The sequence below is a fragment of the Spea bombifrons genome, chromosome 6 (assembly GCF_027358695.1).
Source record: "Spea bombifrons isolate aSpeBom1 chromosome 6, aSpeBom1.2.pri, whole genome shotgun sequence".
NCBI lineage: Eukaryota > Metazoa > Chordata > Amphibia > Anura > Pelobatidae > Spea > Spea bombifrons.
In genome coordinates this window covers 11,892,923-11,913,888 of record NC_071092.1, presented here as the reverse complement: position 1 = coordinate 11,913,888, position 20,966 = coordinate 11,892,923, and the positions used below count along the sequence as shown (strand labels likewise).

General features: G+C 39.1%; 1 protein-coding gene across 1 annotated transcript in view; it reads right to left on the bottom strand.

The window, feature by feature from the left end:
- The window catches only part of KCNT2 (potassium sodium-activated channel subfamily T member 2), a 154,232-nt gene extending 133,639 nt beyond the window's left edge, over window positions 1-20,593 (bottom strand). Inside the window, exon 1 of the mRNA XM_053470391.1 lies at window positions 20,416-20,593. Coding sequence (XP_053326366.1) covers window positions 20,416-20,510 — 95 coding nt within the window. The 5' untranslated portion in view covers window positions 20,511-20,593. The remainder of the gene's footprint in view (window positions 1-20,415) is intronic.
- Window positions 20,594-20,966: the final 373 nt, after the last annotated feature.

Below are 20,966 nucleotides of genomic sequence, written 5' to 3'. Positions count from 1 at the left end.
GTCTGTGTGTTTGTGTGTGTCTGGGTGTGTGTTTTAGTGAGTATATTAGTGTGTGTCTGGGTGTGTGTTAGTGTGTCTGGACATGTGTGTGTAAGTGTGTGTGTTACTGTTGGGTGGCCTCCCAAAGGCTCTGGAACTGCCCCTGTCTTTTGAGTGTCTTTTGATTCCACATATGTTTTATTGATTAGTGAGAATTGGATAGAATGAGGTTTAAATGGACAATTATACATTCTATTCCCATCCATGCATTTCTCCAAAGACCTGGCCAGTGGATGAAAAGCCAGAGGGGTTTTGATATATTATGCATTATCATCATAAGGATGAAGGAGATTGTAAGGGGATTGGAAAAACAAGTCATTCTCATTTTTTCAGAGATAACTACATGGACCCTGTCTCTTGGCCATCATAGGGCAATTTTGACGAGTAAAGATCCTCAAGAAATAATTGTTGCTCCTGGACATACTTTTGTCAATATTTTCTTGTTGTGGCACATGCATGCACACAGGCATTGGAAGGCTCACATTTTTGTTTAAGGTATGAATTTATCTTACATGAAAAACATAATGTATTGAATTTTGTATCACTAGAACAAATGCATTGGTAACTGAGCTTATGCTTCCAACCAAAATAGAAACAGTTATGTGAGACAATTATGTAATTGCTATCAAGGTTAAAGATTTACTATTGATTGTTCATATTTTAATACCTTTCTTTTTCTATCAAGTGCTTTCCCAAAAGGAACAAAATCTCAAAAATCTTCCCAAAATCTGGGAGACCTTATAGACACAATGACCTCAAAACGATGTGGAAGGTAGGTGTTATTATGTCGTAGGCACTTACCATAAAAGACCTGGAAAGCAATTCGTTTTTGCCTTCATGATTGACAAATGAAATGCTGTCTCATACTCTTCAGTTCAGCTGCCTGAAATTACTTTCATTATTCTTTCATTACCTTAGACGGGAAGGGGAATTTAACATGACCTCTTCACTAAAATATAATCTAGAATCTTTTGAACCATATGGAGGTCTATATCTACTCCTACTGTACTTTGGTGTGCATTAGTCAACTCTTTGTGCATAAGAGTGGTTATGTTGAACACTTTTCTAGTATGAATTGGTGTAATCTACGTAAACTATTTTATAAAGATTCTATTCTACCTAGTCTGCTAAATTTATCACCTTCCTAATGCAGCATTAGCAACATTCCTGGTACTGTTGAATTTCCAAACCCATTTTATAAATATGTCACATCCGACTAGATTGTAAGCTCGCAAGAGCAGGCCCCTCTTCTCCTTTGCACCAGTTATTGTATGTGTTTCTAAATTGTTCTACTGACTGTAACAGTGCTGCAGAATCTGATGGCACTTTATAAATAAATGAAATGTAATGTAATATCTTATCTTGTTCATAATTTTGCCAGGAAAACATAACTGTAATGGGACACAATGGCAGGGACCTATAGGTTGTGAGCCCTCATGCAAGGTAGCTAGGCTTCCAGATCATTGTAAATAGTAAAAATTCCATCAGGTATAATCAATGATGTAAAGTTCAGTAGGGGTACTCTAAAACACAGAGCGGTTAGTGGGGGTAGGTTGTGCTGTCAGCCTAGACACAGGATATTTTAGTCAAAAAACCTAGAAATGGGTAAACTTAATCACACTTTACCTTGGGCACTAAAATCCTTAGAGTCAGCCCAACCCATGTCTGAAGTGTTACATTTTCCTTTGAAGAGAAAGATACGATATATAATAAAAATGTGTATATGGTTTTGCTGACATAAGAAATGTGTACATTTTTCTTACTATTTTGCCTATGGGTTGTACTGTTAATTTGTCGTTTAAACTTATTTCTAACCTCTGCCTATCTGCTTTTTTGAACTGCTGTTCAATTGCATCAACCTTCCATGACAAATTCCCTGCAAGGTTAAAAAAGGTTAAAAAAGTAATGTGATATATAATTATGAAAACCTGTATGGACAGCAGTCTTTGAAGAAAGACCAGAAAGACATAACTGGCTCAATTAATGATATGTATTTAATAAACTGTCTCATTCCCTTTTTAGTTCATTCTCCTCTTGTTGTCTCATTCTATTAAGTAGTGTTTATGTACAAGCAACTAAATCATCAAGTCTCCAAGTAAAACAGTTTTCGATAAGTCTACAAACCTAATAGCCCACAATATAAATACTCCTAGCCCACTTTAACACATTATTACCTTACATCTTAAAAAGAGAGTGTCTGCATATTTTGTAGCACAATAGGAGAGCGTAAATATTAACAATAACATTTAAACTGACAATATACAAAATTCATAAATCACAAACTCGTAAAAATGAAAAATACCTTATTCCGTGTAAAATTCCACCAGCCTTCTTTCTCCCTACATTTATGCTTCCCGTCACTGTTTGAAAATCAAACAGTCTTCAGTTTCACTTCAGATGACTGCTAAAGTGAAATCTGTGATCTACATAGCAGAAAATCACTTTTAAAACCTTCCATCAGGTTGAGAGACAGGAACGCTTTTGTTCAAGTAAAATACAGAGGTGTTGAAATTATCTGAATATTCTTCCCTTTTATCAAAATTCTATTATTGCAATTTGCCATCTAAATGTGAAGTGCAAAAATATTTTGCAGACTGATCATTTCTTTTCGTTTTTCATAAAGGACATGAACAAAAGAACTATAAATCAGCAGCCGAGCATGAATCTGTGAAATGTGCTACTATAACATTACATGAAATAGCATTTGGCTATCAAACTGTTGCTTTGATTGGCCATTTTCAGCTGTTTTCATTTGTTTAACTGCTACAGACGATTTGGTGGAAAACTCTTGGCCAGACTAGGACTATAATCACAAATTGTCTAAAGACAGCGATGGTTTTCTAAAAAAAAAAAAAAAAAGTTTGGAGTCACCTTGTTTTGGGCCATCATTCAGGAAAGGTACTGGTCTTTCACACATGCTCAATGATAACACCGATGAGCACTTTTCTGTTTTGGTTTCAGGGAAATTCATTCATGTCTTTTTGACTGCAACCAACTGCTGTAAACCTAGTGTAACACTCCTGATAAATCAGGCCTCGCTGTCGGTGGGATTGCATTTGACCCCCTAACAAACATGATTCATTCAGCACATGCTTTGAATTGTTGTTTCATAATATACTAATGCTTATTACTAGAACATTTTTAGCATTCGCAACTTGTATTTACCACAAATTGTCCTTTTCTTGGATGTTTCTGACTTATTGATAATGCTGCATTTACATTCTGCACAATAGGTGGAACAGCATATTTAATGGTTGTGCATGTTTTCATTCCCTTGAATCTACCTACTTCCGACAATCTAAATAAACTTAAGAGGGTTGGTAACCCCACAGAGTTATCTCATTCAGCTGAATCTCCTCTATGCATTTGCACCGAAGTGTTCCCTCAAAAGCTGTGAGCGAATTCCAGTGGGTTTAACAAGACCCTTTGCATAGAAAATGCTAGCATTACAATTACAATAGGTGCACTTTCCTCTCAGTGATTAGCTGCTTTAAGCAAACAAAACTGAAAAAAAAAGAATAGGGGGCATCGATGTCCATCCCGGTCTCTATGATTATGCCAACCTACTTGCTGTTTACTTGCCTAGTTCCTGTTCTAACTAGGGCCGTTCCTAGCCACACACCCTGGGGTGTTAAGGCATGGATATGGATGCTAATTTAAAGTACCAAGATTATATCACGGTAAATCATGCCACAGGGTAAATACATAAAATCTAGAAACAAGCTCCACAGTCTTAACGCTTTCTCTACCCACGTTTTCATGTCAAAACAGCTATTTGGCTTAGTTGTGCTCATGCAGACAGACCTGACGCCTCTGCTGTTGTAAACATAGACTTTAAAAACAAATTGCTATTTTATTTAACCCTGCGGGGCAGAACGAAGGATAGGAAATACAGAACAGATGTGCTCCAAGGTCTAATTATGTTTCGACAGGAATCTACAGCTAAATCAGTGTCTTCAAAAGGGGTGATATTCTGTCCTATATATCATCTCTCAAATAATCTCAAAACCTGCGATAGACAGGGCATAGCTGATTAACCCTCGGTAGAAAACACAACGACAACATATGAGCTACATATGGTTGCCTCAAATAAACATTTGAGCTTATCGTATAATTTAAAGTAATTTAAAGATGTGTTGAGTCCCTTAGCATTGCTCTATTGAAACTGTGATGTTGAATGGAGTTTATGCATTAATAGTGTTGAAAGAGATGGCACTTCTAGGGTTTGACTAATCTTTTTTTGATTAACCTTTGCAGCACATTTGTTCAGCTTTGTAAAGGAAAAGACAAGTCTATTTTTAAGGACGTATAGCAAGAAAATATTTTCCTTTGCTTCCTTTATTGTGTTAATGTGAGAAAGGACACATGTATCACAATTAAAGAGCCAGCCATGACATTTGCTTTTTGGTTATTTCAAGGATCAGTGAAGCACCATCGCAAATCCCTGTTTATGAAATTAGATTAGTGTTTCATGTAGGAATGCATCTATCAATCAACGGTCCTGAGTATTTGTCCAAGAGAAACAATGGAGGCTTGATGGAAATGATTGTTTTTTATTTAATTAACTTTTAACATGCAGTGTTGTTAACCCCACTGATTGAGTGGCAACCAACAATTCAAGGTTGATTCCTACTTAATGTACCAGACAGAAACAAAAATTCTCTGACACTCATGGATCTCTTAACACAGTAAAGGGATTTAAACATGCATGGGATAGGCATATGGTTATCCTGAATATAAGATGAAGCAAAGGACTAAGGCTTGAGTCTTTAAAGCAGGAACAAACGGGCAAAATATAGGGGCTTATGTGCTGTCAAATTCTATGGGTCAATGGTTCTCTGTTAGCAATGTGACCACCATATAAACTCCAATGAAGTTTTTATTTGGTGGAAAGTGCAATAATATAATATTTCAGTGGATTTTATAGTAGATTATGCATATTGATAAAACATGAGGTCTTGAAAAGTGGATTCTAGAACATTTTACTAGAGAAATGGTTAAAACAAATGTGATAGCTAAACTAAATAAGTTATAAATGAAGAATGATAATGAAGCTAAACAGCAGAAACAAGTGTAATATAGAAACAGGTTTCTTTGTAGGCGATATGGGAGAACCAGTAATCATTTTAACAAGCTAGAATATAGAAGTGTTCATTAGCAACAAACTAACGAGCAAGACAAGAAGAGGGCATGGTCTGTCTGCAGTATTTTATCTGAACTCTGATACAACCCAAAAACAGAAATAAAACCTTGGTACAAAGGGTAAGGACATATAACACCTCTTCTACCACAACAAGGTTATATATAGAAATATAGAATAAGAAGCAAAAGACCTATCATAAACAAAAAGTAAAAACTCTAAAAAAAAAAAATATATGGATTTCAATACATACCGGTAGTTAAATATTCTGGCTAAAAATAAGGTGCAATCCACATTTGGATCTTGGTCCCATCCAAAATATAATTGGAATTGAGAATGTATCTATCCACTACTTCCACTGAAACATTTTTTGTGTGTACTATAATATTCTCAACTATATGTGCACACATATTCTGAATTACATTTACAATATCTGTATCTGACACTGGGGTAAAATGACAGGTTTAGTCCACCAGTTTTCCTTCATAGCTAGTTTACATTCCATGCTGGTGTCTTTCTTGTTCCGCATTCCTCCACTTACACCAGTCTTGTAAGGTTGTCATAGTAGAGGGAAGAAATGAATGTATTAATAGGACCACCAGTTTATCAAAGTGTAATACATAAAAAAAAATGCATATTACCGGTAACATGACTGCCCAATGTCTGTTGATGCTCAAGATATGACTTTGGTGCCTACATCCATTCCACACAAAAGGAAAATGCTATGATATTTGACCCCATGGCGCAGTTGGTTTGACAGTGTGCAAGCAGGCAGCCATAAGGAAAAGCTACAGCCAAGGTAAGGGTATCATGAGTTCTAGAGCTGTGATTGAGGTGTGAGGTGTGATGACAGTGTGATAGAGGTGTGATGGATTGAGTGTGTTTTTTGAGTGAGTAGGTGTGCGAGAATTAGTGTGTGTTAGAGTGATTGTAAGTGTGTGTTAGTTTATATATGTCTTACAGTGAGTGTGTGTTTGCTGATATAAACATGTGTATGAGTTAAAGTGGGTGTGCATGTCCTAATGATTATGTTAGTTTGTTAGTGGGGGGGGGCAGTGCTGAGGGCACCCAGGCGTACCTGCCCCATCCCCAGAAGGTGCTTGTGCTCCCCTGGTACTGCCTGCAACTAGTTAATAATATAAGTACTAAAATCACTAGGCAATATCCAAAGCATGTTTCTAACAGTGTTCTTAGGAAATTGTTAACATATGGCTCTATATACACATGGGAGAATCAAGAACATTTTACATTTTTATCCCTGTATTTGTTTATAAAGTGCCTGTCTCCAAATATTTTAGTTGATTTAGGAAAAAAAATAATTCCTTCCTCAAGAGACTTAAAGTCATAATGATATCTTAAAAATTGTCTTATCTGTCTAGATTGTTTAGAATATGGTGCCGTCTTAAATAAACAAATACAGAAGCATGAGTCTTCTGTTTCACATTTCTGTGGAAGACTGAAGAAGATTGCCCAATGACTAAATACTATATAACTTGCCAGGCTTCTAGGATTAAGTCCTAGGTTTAAGTCCTATGTGACGTGGCCTGAACTGATGTTGAGAAGTGTGAGCTGGGGATGGACAGGAAGATGGACAGGGATGGACCTCTCTATCTGGCAGATATTGGGACATTATTATTAGTTGGTTTAGTCATCATGTAGCTGGAGTATTCACAAAGCATTATCTGGTCCTATTACAATAACACTTCTGGATAAAGAAGACTTTTAGAACATTAAAGGTACGATTTGCATTAGATGTATGTAGCACATGCCTAAGCTTAGTTATTAATATACGGTATATGAGATACATAATTTTGTAATGCAATACTGTAAATGTTTTGTTCTTTTACCTCCGATCACTTAATGTTTAAAATCTATTTTCTTCCAAATAAATATCATAAGAAGTCAGGGTTTAGACCTAGCTACCTCTTGAGTGAAATGCATGGTATTATATTGACACTAGAGGATCGGCAGTGGGCTGAAAAAAATATGAACTCAGGGTCTTAATCAGTCCTCAATCTTGTCTTAGATTCAAGATTTATTTTTATTCCAGCATGACTATGCCCCAGTGCACAAACCGAGGTCCATAAAGACATGGTTAGATGAGTTTGAAATAGAAACACTCCAAGATCTTCTGGAAAGCCTTCCCAGAAAAGTGAAAGCTGTTATAGCTGCAAAGAGGATGCCAATTACATATTAATGTCTATGTAAGTAGAATATAATGTCATAAAAGTCCATTTTGGTGCAATGATCAGGTGTCCCAATACCTTTGTCCATAAAGTGTAACTTTTGTCTTTAATCTTATAACGCCTTGCTTCCATTTTCTCATTTCACATATATATATATATTTAACAGAAAATGTGTTGCCCTTTTTGTTAACCTGGCAATTTCCTTCTCCATGTCTGCTTTGGCACATCTAATTGGTATCATCCTTCTCTTTCTGAGTCTCCTACCTTCTTTTCTATCAATACTTATGTCACATCTGTGGCCTTACACACTACTCTCAGGCATAACCCCCCCTCAACAACACTCTCAGCCACGCAAATAACTTTCTATAGTACACATCACTCTCAGCCACACATCACACTCTACCATGCACACCACTCAGCCACTCAAATCACACACCACTCTCTGTATAGCATAGATCCAAATGGCACAAACATACCACTTTGGCCCATACAGATCACACTCAACCACACAGGCAATATTCACAGACACCTTTTTCAGCCGCACAGTTCACAGTGACACGATCTACATTCAGCCACACACACCAGCCACATAAATCACACTAAGCCGGTGTTTAGTTTAATACAAAACTTTATTACAATTACATGCATACATAAAAAAGCATTGCAGATAAACATTAAGTGCGCTGTGCGAAGCACAATGCGTATTTACAAAAGATGGCATGTAAGCAGACAGATTCTCTTTGCTGCCATCTACAGACATTGCAAGCTAAGCACTCTGCACAAAACCCTTACTGTTTTGTCTTGAATCCGTTTAAATTAATAATCTATGAGTTTCCTGCTCCAATCAAAGTTTTTTTGTATTCTTTGGTATGGGACTTGCATTATTCTCCGTTTCTGTCAGAATTGTGGGGAAAAACTGAACTTACACAGCTGTAAGCACTGACTGGTTGTTATAATGATGCTCTGCACTGGGTTTTCTGTTTCTCTAGAAACCAATTAGAGAAACTGTAAAACACGGTCAGCACTGCAGTCCTTACGGATCAAGTGTGACCTTGCTGAATCATATCTTCCAGGTTTACTGTGTGTATATCCCTGAAAAATACTTAAAAAAAACAGCAGTTTTTCAGAGCTGCTTGTTATGTTGTTATAGCATGATGGGTACACAAGGCATTACAGGTTTCAATACTAAACCCCACCTCTCAGAGAATGCAGTAGAACCACATAAAATCATGGTGTTCCTTCATGCACATATATGTGACACACAGCTGACTCTAATTACAATAGAAATGAGCATCTTCCAGCCCCCAGATGGGATACTTTCTGCTCACCCCATATTGCAATTTTCTATTCTTGAATTGGGTTTAGGACATTTACGCTCCCAGCAAAAGATCTAGTTCTTAGACAGCATAAAAACATTTGATCCTGTACAATCCTATAAAATCTGCATGTGTCTGTCTGTCAGTGCCTGCCCTATGCCTCGCCCTGCCTTACTCTGAGGATGAAGTCTTTCTAAAATAGCGGAAGAGATTTAGTCTTGTGGTTGGATGTGTCTGTTTGCCAGTACCTACCCAATATCCTCCCTCTGCAGCTCAATCTCCTTCCTTACTCTGATGGATCATTTTAAAAATATTTTAAATTGTAGAAATGTAGTCCTGTACCAAGTGGCTGGACGTGTCTGTCTGCCTATTGCCTGTCCAGGCCCAGTGCCCTACTGCTGGTGCTCCTCTCTCTTTATTCTCTCCTTCTTTATTCTGGGAGATTAGTTCTTTTGATTTTCCATATATTGTGGAAATTCAGTTCTTCCCCATGCCACACGCTTTACTATTACTGTTATTTTCTTCCTTACTCTGGGGGAGTCGACTTATATAGGTCTGTGGGTCTGCCAGCCAGTGCCTGCACTGTGCCCTGCCCTGTCTCAGTTGCTGCTACAGCTCAATCTTCTTCCTTACTTCCTTAATATGTTTCTAATTTGGAGGGAAATTCAGTGCCCTGTACCATAGGGCTGGATGTGTGTATCTGCCTATGTCTACCCAGTGCCCATCTACTGGTGCCGCTGCTTTATCACTGTAAGGACTTACCTGCCTCTCCGGTCCCGCTCCATGGCTCTCCCACGACGCTTCCTCCTCAGGCAGCTTCCCGGGCAGCGAGTACCACCGCTACCCAGTTGGCGTCTTCACCGCATGGCCAACCACACGCCAAACTGGTACCACAGCGGCACCGTGTGGTCAAAACGTAATATTGCACGTTACATTTGTAATGTGCTCTTATAACTTCGGGTGACCTCTTCATGCAGGACAAGCCTCCTCCTCTCCCTATTTAAACCTGGACGTCCTCTTCTGGGTCACCCTTGATTGGTGTATTTTGCTACTTGCTTGTGCATTTGATTGTGACTGACTGCTCCGTTTTGACTTGGCTTGTTGACCTCGTTCCTGCCTCTCTGATTCGGCTCCTGTTTCCTGCTCGTCTGGTATTGATTCGGCTTGTTGACCTCGTCCCTGGATTCTGATTCGGCTTATCCTGATTACCTGTCTGACCCGGTTGGTTCTCTGACTTTCTGGTTCCTGTTTGGCCTGGCTCACTCCGCCATGCGGGGTCCTACCTCACCAAATCATTACAATAACTTTCCTTACTCTAAAGGATCAGCACATAGCATGAACATAACAGTCCCATAGCATGCGGCTGGATATTTGTGTATCCATTGGTGCAGTGCTGCCTTTGCTGTTGGTGGTTGTCCTGCAGTGCAAAATAGTCTGGATCTCTTCCTATCTTCCTAAACCTTGAGTTGCTGCTGCTGTAAGTGTAGGGTGAATCCAGGTGTCAGGGACCTACACCTTTGGACCCCCCCCCCACCATTGCCATTTCTAAATCAAAAAAGGCCACTGAATTTCCTGCCAGATAACAAATGCGGGGAAAAACTGAAACATTATCCAAATTGATTTTGCTTACCATGCACAAGTCTTTAACCTATTTTCTGTGTGACAACAATAAACAACTGTAAACATTATAATAAGGAGTATGTAAACAACAAAAATGTGTTGATATTTTACGTAAAAATCTTGGTAAGCCCAATGTTTAGCCATATACCTAAAACTCAAATGCCCATCTACATGTGAAATTTGGTGAAGTAGGGTAACATGTGAACCAGTTTGTGAACCTGTAATAGACGTTGTCAAGAATTTAGTGCCTATGATCGTATAAGATATGATTCCAGCCAACGGCACATCACCTACTGTTACAGAAGATGACTTTTCCTTCAGTCCATTTTGCAATCTCACAGTTGAACATGAACAAAGCTTTGGACGGCACATTTACAGTTTGGAAACTACACAAAATGTGGAGGTGAAAATTGAAAAATTCTATCTTTTCATTCTCACCTGGCAGCAGCTGTGATGTGTCTAGAAGTTACACAGATTGCAGAGAGATTTAGCAGTAATTACTGGACTGAAAATAAAAAAAATGGAATCTGCAGGGTTGAAATATGATCTTGTAAAGTGGATCGATATTACCAGGCCTGGACTTGCCAACATAAACACAGAGCAAAGTCCCAGCAGTAGATTGCAGTTTGCGGCCACCAGCTGGTTATGCCAAGCCATGCATGTAAGCATAAAACAGTAACGTGTGCCCTGTCTTATGTGGCCGCCAAGCCAGGGCCACCTCATTATGCCCAGTCTGGCCCTGAAAATTACCAATCCATATTGAAATTAATTTCACCTTTATATAATGTTACACTAAAATTGAACTATTAGAGATTACGTCTATGTAAACTAAAATTCTTAAATAAACAGTGCAGTGTCTTTTGATTGAAAAAAATATGCACTCATAGAAAACGCTAGCGCCTCCCAGATATTAAAAAGTAGAAAAAACATTGTGAATGGGGCATATATGTAAAGTGTAGGTCCTATTAACTCTAATGGTATATACAGTATTATCTATAGGGCGTGAATCCCATTGAAATGTCACATGCGCCAAATCACCTGAGATGCTTCCTCCCTTACCGGGTGGTCATGAATGTCTCACTTGGCTTTGTTGGATCACTATGGAGGTCATGGAAATGAAATGCTTTTCTTTCTCCTGCTAGGGAATTGGGTCCAATTCAGCCCTATGCCTTACCCTTTTTGGACAGGGATATTCTCTGGTTGTATTAGATGTTGGCATTTATTTATGCATACTGGTTTTTAGATTGCTAATGTTAAACCCATCTTCAGTGTTGCAATTCACATCTGCTGTATGCCTTGCATGGAAATGTTACTTTTCTAATTAAAAGAATACTGCTTATATCTGGATATTCCGTACCTTGAGAATGTATGCAGAATATTCAAATCAGTTTACAAAGTCATTCCACCCAAGGGAAACCCAGGAATTCTAATAAATCAGGTCCACAGGTTTTTGTAAAACAAGTATAAAGAGCCAGGAGATTGCACACTGAAAGAATTTAAAAACATAGCAAATAAGAAAAAAATGTGTAATTGTTTTCTCAGAGTTGTTTGAAAGTCATTTATCACAGAGGTGTTAAAATACAGATTACAGTTGGAGTCTCATCAGCATTCTATTTACTTGAGAACAGAGTGACAACTAAAGAGAAAAAAATAGTGCACAATAAATGTGTAAAATCTTCCATTTTTTATTGAAAATCATCAACTGAGAGTAACGATATTTACTATCGCTTAAAGAAAATGTACACATAATGTAATTTGTTGGGGGTTGGGTATTATGGATTATGATAACAGCAGGACAAATATGTATGCAGTATTTTTTGTTTCTACCTAGGGTTCATCATCAACACCTTTTACATTTCAAGAACAGATATTGCTCTGGATACATAAACAAAAGGTTTGTGAAGATTTGAGGACCTCTATTTAATGCCAAGATTTCTCAACATTTTTCTTTGGATTTAAATACTTATCATGAAGGATTTGTTTCAGGACAAGCTTGCTGATATTACAATATTGTAAATGGACATGAGCGGGTGAGCACTTAAGTGAAACCAAAAACATACCGTATTGGCTCGGATATAGGCCGCCCCCGTATATAGGCCGCACCCTAAAAGTTTGGTGCTTTTTAAAAGAAAAAGTTTTTTAATAGACATGCTGCCACTCTGTCCCCCCCGAGATATGCTGCCACTCTCCCCCCCCGAGATATGCGGCCACTCTGCCCCCCCCCGAGATATGCTTGCCACTGTCCTCCTCCTCCTCCCCCCGATATATCCTGCCACTGTCCTCCTCCCCCCGAGATATGCTGCCACTGTCATCCTCCTCCTCCCCCCTGAGATATGCTGCCGGCACCAGCACCGGAAGTTGTATACGCGTATTGCATAGATGTCCCCCGCCAGCCCCGCAAGACACCCGGGGCGTCTGCACGATGTGCTTTAACAATCTCCCTTGTTGGGACTCCTCCTGTGGGAATTCCCGGCAAGGGAGATTTTTAAAGCACATTGTGCAGACGTGCCGGCAGCGGAGGCTGTTTACGCGCATCGCTGCTGCCGGTGAACGTCTGCACGATGCGCTTAGACAATCTCCCGTGCACCGCTGCGGGGGATCTGCATCCTAACCCTGCTGCCTGCCCGGCGCCCGGGACTGCAGTCCCGGGCGTCAGGCGCTAGACCCCGAATATAGGTATTTAGGACACGGGGCCTTCTGGTGCCTAGTTACGTGACTGCTTATATATTTGGAGTTATTCCCTTTAAATGATAGAAGGTATTCTGATGCTGTAAAATAAAGTCTCAATTAAATGCCTGTGGGATGTATGATGTACGGAACTAAACAATGTCTGGTTTAATAATTCATAGCAGAGATAGAGCAAACACACTATTAACATTCCCTTCTCCTGTTCCTGTCTGATTGAATTATGTATGGGGTATCTGTAGTTCAAAGAAAGACTTTAAAATTGGCAGAATACCAGTTATGAACACTTGTAGCACTTAGGCCTGCACAGTATCATTTCGCCAACTGTTTTTTTTTTTAAATGCTCATGCCTTCCACTGTAGAAGTTGACAGTGCAGAGTATGGCATGTTCATGTCCAAATTGAGTTTCTTAGGCCAGCCCGACTGATTTTTTTGTTGTTGTTTTTCTGTCTCTCACTATTCAAATAAACCTACCAGGTGAAATTATAGACTGATCATGTCTTTGACAGTGGGAAAAGGTACAAAATCAGCAGAGGATCAAATCATTGTTCCTTCACTGCACTAATAGACACACACACTCATACTAGCACCATACACTAACATAAATTTACACTCTAGTACCACACGCTGATACCATACGCTAACACACACTCTAATACCAGACACGCACATGCTAAAACCATATGAACACAAACACTTATCTAGAATGCAGCATTAAACTGTGTTAATGTATATAAACGCAGCATTTTATGGTACTATTGGAACAGTAAAATAATAGCATCTAGAAAATAAACAAAAGCAGACATGATTCATAGGGGAGAATCCCTGCTCCAGCACTGATTTACCCAACAATAGAAACATAATCATCAGAAAACAGAGAAATAACAATGAATAGAAAGAATAAAAGAAGCAATTGCTGATTTTCTTGATGTGAAAATACAAAATGTTCAGAGCTTGATCTGCAAATGCATTTCTGCAACTGTGGGGAGTACGGGAAATCTCATAATTTGAAACACAGCAGTAAGAACATCTCAGAATAGATTTGCGTGGAGTAGTGGGACACCATAAGATTACATCCCTCTTAAAACGTGCATTTGTTTGTGTCTCGTCCTTATATATGTGGTGTGTGAAATTTCGTGTGACCATTAAAATCCATATTGTGTTATGTTATAAGTAAACTAATGCAGGTACCTTAGAAATTATTTAGGAAAACTTATGCAGTTAGATCTGGTATTTTGAGTTGCATTATCCCAGAGTTATGTCTCATATACATATATAACTCTTGAAATCTGTCCCAGTTTCAGTACAGGCCTCCTGGGGTAGCCCTTTTAGTCTCTGGGTGATGACTTCCCAATCCCACCCTATTCTTCACTAACTCAGTAGCAACCACACCCCGTTCATAGCTAGCCTCCCTCTCTAGCCCAACTAGATACCCTTCATGCTCACATATAGAAAGGGAGGGTTGGAATATCTGACCTAGTATACTGCCCCCAGATGTGCCTAGTGGGGGAAGCCGGTGGACGTCTGCGCGATGTGCGTAGACAACCTCCGCTGCTACCTGACACTTCTGTCGCGGCTTCTATGACTGAGCACTGAAAGCTCACGTCATGCCGGGCTTCTATGAGCACCGGCGTAACCTCCACTGCTGCTGGCCGGTACTTCCGCCAGGGATTCTGTGGTGGAGCACCGGAAGGTCATTTCATGCCGGCGCTCCGTCATAGAAGCCCAAGTCACAGTGCCGGTAGCATTGGAGGTTTTCTGCGCACATCCTGCAGACGTTCACCGGCTGCCAGAGAGGAGGATCCAGGTTCCCTGCAGCGCTGCGGGAGATCTGGATCTTAGTCTTGTAGTCAGACCTCTATTTGAGGTCTGATTATAAGATGACCTCGAATAAAAGACGAGGGGTATTTTTCAGAGCATTTGATCTGGAGTAAGTACGGTAATAAAAAATCTTAATAACAATATCATAATATATATAATACATTATATACAATAATCAAAAATATTATTAATTTGTCCTTGACTGAATATTTCCAACAACTACCCATAGTACTGTAGGAAAAGAGATAAGGATGTTACTTATTGCAGAAATGCAAGAGGCCTCACATTCTTTAGACTGTATGTAACTGCCTCTATATTCTTGAAACTAGCCCCAAGATGCTTGAAACTGCCCGCATGCGCAGGGAAGACTGACCCTTTTAAGATAACTGTATAAAATTTTTGAGAAAATGTTTATCTTTAGAGCTTGCGTATTACTGCTATGTAACCTGCATGTTCTCTCCGGGAATACATTTTCTTCCTGTTTCGCCAAAAGTTCACCCATCGTTTGTTGCACTTTAATACTGAATGAGGACAATTTTGCAATTTTTTTTTACAAGTAAAGGATCTTATTGGTTCTTGTATTTGTACTTTAGTTGATAAAATGTTTTTGCATTTTACATCTGAAACAAAAGTAAAATAGTTTGGGAAGGTGAATTAGTTTTGATATTTTAGTAAAAAGATCTAAATCAAAACTGTAGCTAAAAACTGTTCTAGGTATTTTCACAATTGGCTTTGACTATCTAAGGTATTTCCATCATCACTTATACAAGGGAAGGTTAACGTCTTCTGGCAAGTTAAGTCACTCGGCCCCCCGGCCCCTCCCTACCACAATAACCAACAATAACACTAGCATATACATGTACAAATAGAAACATAAATTCTAGACTGCACTCTAACGCACTCTCTCATATGCACTCACACATTATCACATACCGCACTACTACTCCCGCAGGAGTAGTCCGCCCCACCTGGCCACCCCTGCACAGATCTACATGTGTATGGGAGACAGCATTGTATGGTAATTGAGAAATCCAGGTCTATACTGGCCCCAAAGTTTGATCAGTTAAAGTATCTCCAGGCAGATTAAAAGATATTTTAGTTTTATGATATATATATATATCCATTATATATATACAGGGCTAAAAGTCAATGATGAGGCAGCCCTGGGGCTTTAAAGCCAGCTGCTGCCTAATGACGTAAGTGCGGCCTATGGTTGGATATGCACAGCAGCATGCTGAATTTTTATGCTCACATAACGTGCAGACGGCATATCCAGGCGCTGGTCCCACACTTCAGCACCTGATGGACATACCTGGGAACTTCTGGTCTCCAGCTACCTGGAGACTTCCCTTGCAGGACGCGGCCAGGACTGCCCACTGACGCCAGCGGGCGGTCCCGTGACTTTGGTGGGAGTTTCATCTGACAACATGATGTCAGTGGGAGATCCCGTTGACATCGGGGAACTCCCACTGACGTCAGGGACAGTCCAGCTGATGTTGGGGGCGTTCCTGCTGGAAACACCCCATTTTAAAGGGAAAATGGGCGGGGCGTGGGAGCGGGAAGCGGTGCTTCACCCGGCAATCTCCGGGTCAAACCCGGAGAGTTCCCAGGTATGCTGATGGAGCCCCAGATGTGTGACAGTGTGTGGAGCTGTCGGCAACATTAGCCAATATTAGCAGGTGAGTAAGAAAGTTAGATCTTTTATTTGCATTACAAAAATTAGCTGCTCTTGTAGAAACTAGAAATATACTACAGATTCTACAATGATGCGAACCCTTGCACTCTCCACAAACGCCACAATACAAAAAGAAGTTTGCAGATTGCATCAGCATAGAAAAAAAAAATCACGAGGTTTAAAGTACTGTTTGTATTTATGATGATCACAGACAACACACCGTCATCAGCAATCCACATTATTAGATTTCCCAAAAATCCTGTTTTGGAACATCAAAGTGAAATGCTAATTATAATCAGCCATGTGCTCTTGGGAACAAACAAACTGCATTTCACTAGAATTAATTGAGGCTTATTCATCTTTCTTTCCAAAATATCATTCTAAAAACAGCTTTAAAAAGGTTTGTTAAAAAATCAGTGAAGAACAGTTTTGTCCAATAATAGGGCATATCAGAACAAAACTTGCCGTGCAAAGAAGAAGAACGAGCATAAAGAGAGAGAAGCAAGAGAAAGACATAGAAGGAAATAGTGGGAAAAATAGACAAAATGTGGAGAGAAAGCTCAATAATTAAAGTGATTTAGTAATTTTTGTTACTTAGTAATTACATATCCCCAGGAATTTGTAGCAATGCAATGAATATGTGGAATCCCCAGTAATATTTTGTGCATAGTAATGCAGTGAATATGTGGAATTACACATATCAATTTGCAAATCTAATGCTCTGCATTGTCTATGCCAGTTATCACAGCCTATTAGCAAGATATTATGCTGAATTGAAAGGAAATATTTCTTAGGGGATCTGTAAAGTGAATGGAGTTTGCTTCACTGGTCATTTTTTGCACGCCTGGGAATTTTCCTATATGGAGCTCGTCTCCTTCTGAGAGAATGGCTTTGCAAACTGGCTGAGCTAGCCCCAGATGGCATTAAATGGGTTAAGAGTGGAAGGGCAGTTGGGCAGGGAGTGAGTATGGCTAAACGCAGTTCCCCTGCTCAAGGGAGAAAGAGTAGAGAGACCCAGAGATCCGGGAAGCAGCGCATCACCCAGACACTCTAACCCCAAAAGAGAGTTCCCAGGTATGCAATCTTGGTAGAGATTTTGGCAGTATTCCAGCGAAGGTCTCTATTAATGCAGTCTCTGCACTGGATATCTTATAGACATATCTTATAGAAGTTTTACTTTATTCAGAGGGCTCTAGGTAAATGGAATAGCTTCTCCGCACAAGTTGTAGAGGTTAATACAGTGAGTGGTTTCTAGTTACGCCCCTAATTCTTCTTCTTTATGCCCCACCGCATTTTTATGCAAGATAAGGACATAAGCATAAGGCAGGGTAACTTTAACTGAACTGAAATACGTGAATCCCACAGACAACTTGTAATAATGCCTAAAACGAGAATGCTGAAAAAAACTGACTTGTTTTAGTGATTTTTCTATCAAATGCTTCAGATGGCTGAAGTATGTACAGTTATACGGGCAAACACAGCAGGTTTCTATCGCACTGGGCATTTACATTTGATGAAATGGTGTTCATATGATTGAAGGATTTCTGAACATACCACACTTTTAGAAAAGTATTTGCTGTTTCATGAACATTTGATAACTTCCAGAAGGTACAGTGATAGAAATAACTCTGCTCTTAATGTTCTGATTTGCCGTATGGTTCAAATGCTGGTTGCTTTTGCCTCAAGCGCTTTGAAAGTTCAAATAGACACCCTTTGATGTGTGTATGAAAAAATCAATACGCTTTTATATTTTACAAAAAAATATATATATATATTTGCAAAAATATATTGAAGATTTCTTGGTAGATGGTAATTTAAAACAGCACTTTTAATAACTTTATCTCAAGGATTATCTAAAAATACCTTTGTGAAAACTGGTAAAAGAAAGATGTGTATAGTAAATGATGCATATACACACAATTGAATACATTTTAATGATTGATGTGTTGGGTAATTTTCATGTTTAGCTGTGTTGCTCAAGCTTATGTGGCTTTGCCAACTAAAGTTCCTTTGTGTTGTAAAGTAATTTAACTTTAAACATTAAGATGTTATTTTTCTCAATAACAATGAATAAGCACAGGCATGTCACAATGGATTAGGATGGAAATAGAATGCAATACCTGTGATGACCAGCCACTAGAAGTTGGGTGAGCATAACAGGAGTTCACAATATCTAGCATGACACGACTCGCACCTTGGAACTCTAAGGGTCCGACCCTGGAGTTTTTACAATTTCAGGATTTCAGAGTGAATTGGCATATCTTCAGGGTCACATATTCTGAAGCTGACTACCTCCTATTCTGTTCTGCTTTAATATCTAAGCATTTCAGTCAGTATTTCCCCACTGGTGTATCACAGCTGCAATCCCTGTTTAAATACAGGTGACTTCAGGACCGGACTGGGAATGTTTAGGTGGTCCACCTGATGACGTCCTGACAACTGGCTGGCGGCATTAACCTGGTGTGCCCGTTGGCCAGTCCAGACCTTGGTGGCTTCATTATATCTCTACTTCCTTCCAAGTAATGGACTTTGAAAACCCTTTGTTTTCCACCATTAGTGAATCACTAGCTTATTTGTGATTTGCTCAGTTCATTTGTAAAGCTCCAGGGCACACTTATGCTTCTAAAGTGGCTATAAACAACAGAATATAGCGATAATTACCAGAAGTTACCTTGTATTTACTTATTCTGGTAGAACGTTTTAAAGGTGACACAATAAACGGAATAATTCCTTTGGGTTATCCAGTGATTGCCCCTCATTTAGACATCCCCATTCATAACCCCTTTTGACAAAAATGTAGTTTCAATGGCACAGTAAAAGCAGGAAAGCTAATTAATTTTACTGTCTTGTTATCTGGCATGTAATTAAATAAAGTGTGTTTTATTGCTGCAAATCCCTTCATTTTCAGATATTCACTTAACCTCCATGTGATTCCCATTTGCGAAACCTCCATATGGATGAAGACAAGTTCATCGTATCCTTACTTGGATGAGTCATCCTTACTCAAGCATGGGTTTCCCCTCTGTAATTTCTACCTACTATGAGAATCAATATTTACAGCCCACAGATGACAGCACTTGTTAGAAATGTTTACTATAACCCTCAGAATGTGAGCAGTTGCCCTGAGCATGTAGCCAAAATGATCTTAGGTCTTTCAAAACTGCTCATGCACTGTTCTGCATTCCCCCTTGGCAAAGTAAGGGTTAAGGTTTCTTTTTACACAAAGCAAACGTTAACATAAAACTGACACATCTCACATCTCCGTAAACTACTACACGTACCTTAAGCTTTACTGCCTTCAAAAATATTTGTATATCTCAACAATTATAATGATGTAATCATTTTTATTATGACACATTGTTTTCATCTAAATTTCATTAAACAACCCAAAGAAATATAGATATGAAAAAAAATGAACATTTGTTCCTAAACACACAAACTGCAAGCTCTTCAGGCTAATTGTATCCACAAAATCATATGCAGTGTGCTAAATGCCACCTTTCTTATCATGTCCTATAAGTAATTTAATGTACGCACTATAGATGAATCTCAGTCAAACAAGTAGAAAGTTATATTCTGTGATTTTTTTTTTCATAGAATCTCCTACAATTTGTACAGATAAACTGCAGTTTTTTAAAAAAAAAGTATTCCTGACTGTGTTTTGAAAGCAAGAATTTCAATATCTGTTTTTTGCAGAAGGAAGAAAATATGCATAACCAAATTCACTTTGGAAATCTATTGTGATGGATTTGTTTCATCATTGGACTTTCATCCAATGTGGATATAATAGGAATTCAGTATTAACAATGACATGAGCTTTTATAGTCATGCAAAGAGATCCTGTTATGTATATTGATTTGTCAATTAAAACCTAGGCATAGGTGTTTGCAGATTAACAGCCATACAGTATAATGATAACTTGTAGAAGCTTACCTGTCATCATTCTGCCAGCCCTGGTCCCCTAGCAGCAAATCCCTAAATCTGTACCTAGGAGGCAGTGGAGGAACCTCACTGTCTAAATCCACCATTCTTCTATGTTCATAGGATACCAAGGGAGAGTAAGTGTCTGATGGATGCTGGCACAGTGTCTGCAGGTTGCAAGAAGAGGCAGCGTGGATGCTGAGTTTGATCACTTTGCAGCATTACCTCGCTGGCAGATACAGTGTTCGGAATCTGAAGCTCTTAATACATTCAGCATCCAGACTCATCCTCAGCGTGCTGATCAGAAACGCCTCTGCTGATCTCATTTGCCACTCAAGAAGCACTAAGCAAAATGTGAAATGGACTATGAAGACAGCCAAGCTTCCCGAAGCATCTGATTTAACACTTCACTAAAAAGGCACCGCTGCCAGTCGCAAAAGATTTTATAGCTTTATTAATCTTTCATTCAATTCACTGGGTTTTTATTACTATTTTTCTGTATTATTATCGCCATATTCACATCCTTCTGCAGTTTTATCTTTCATACATTCTTTTTTCTTGCT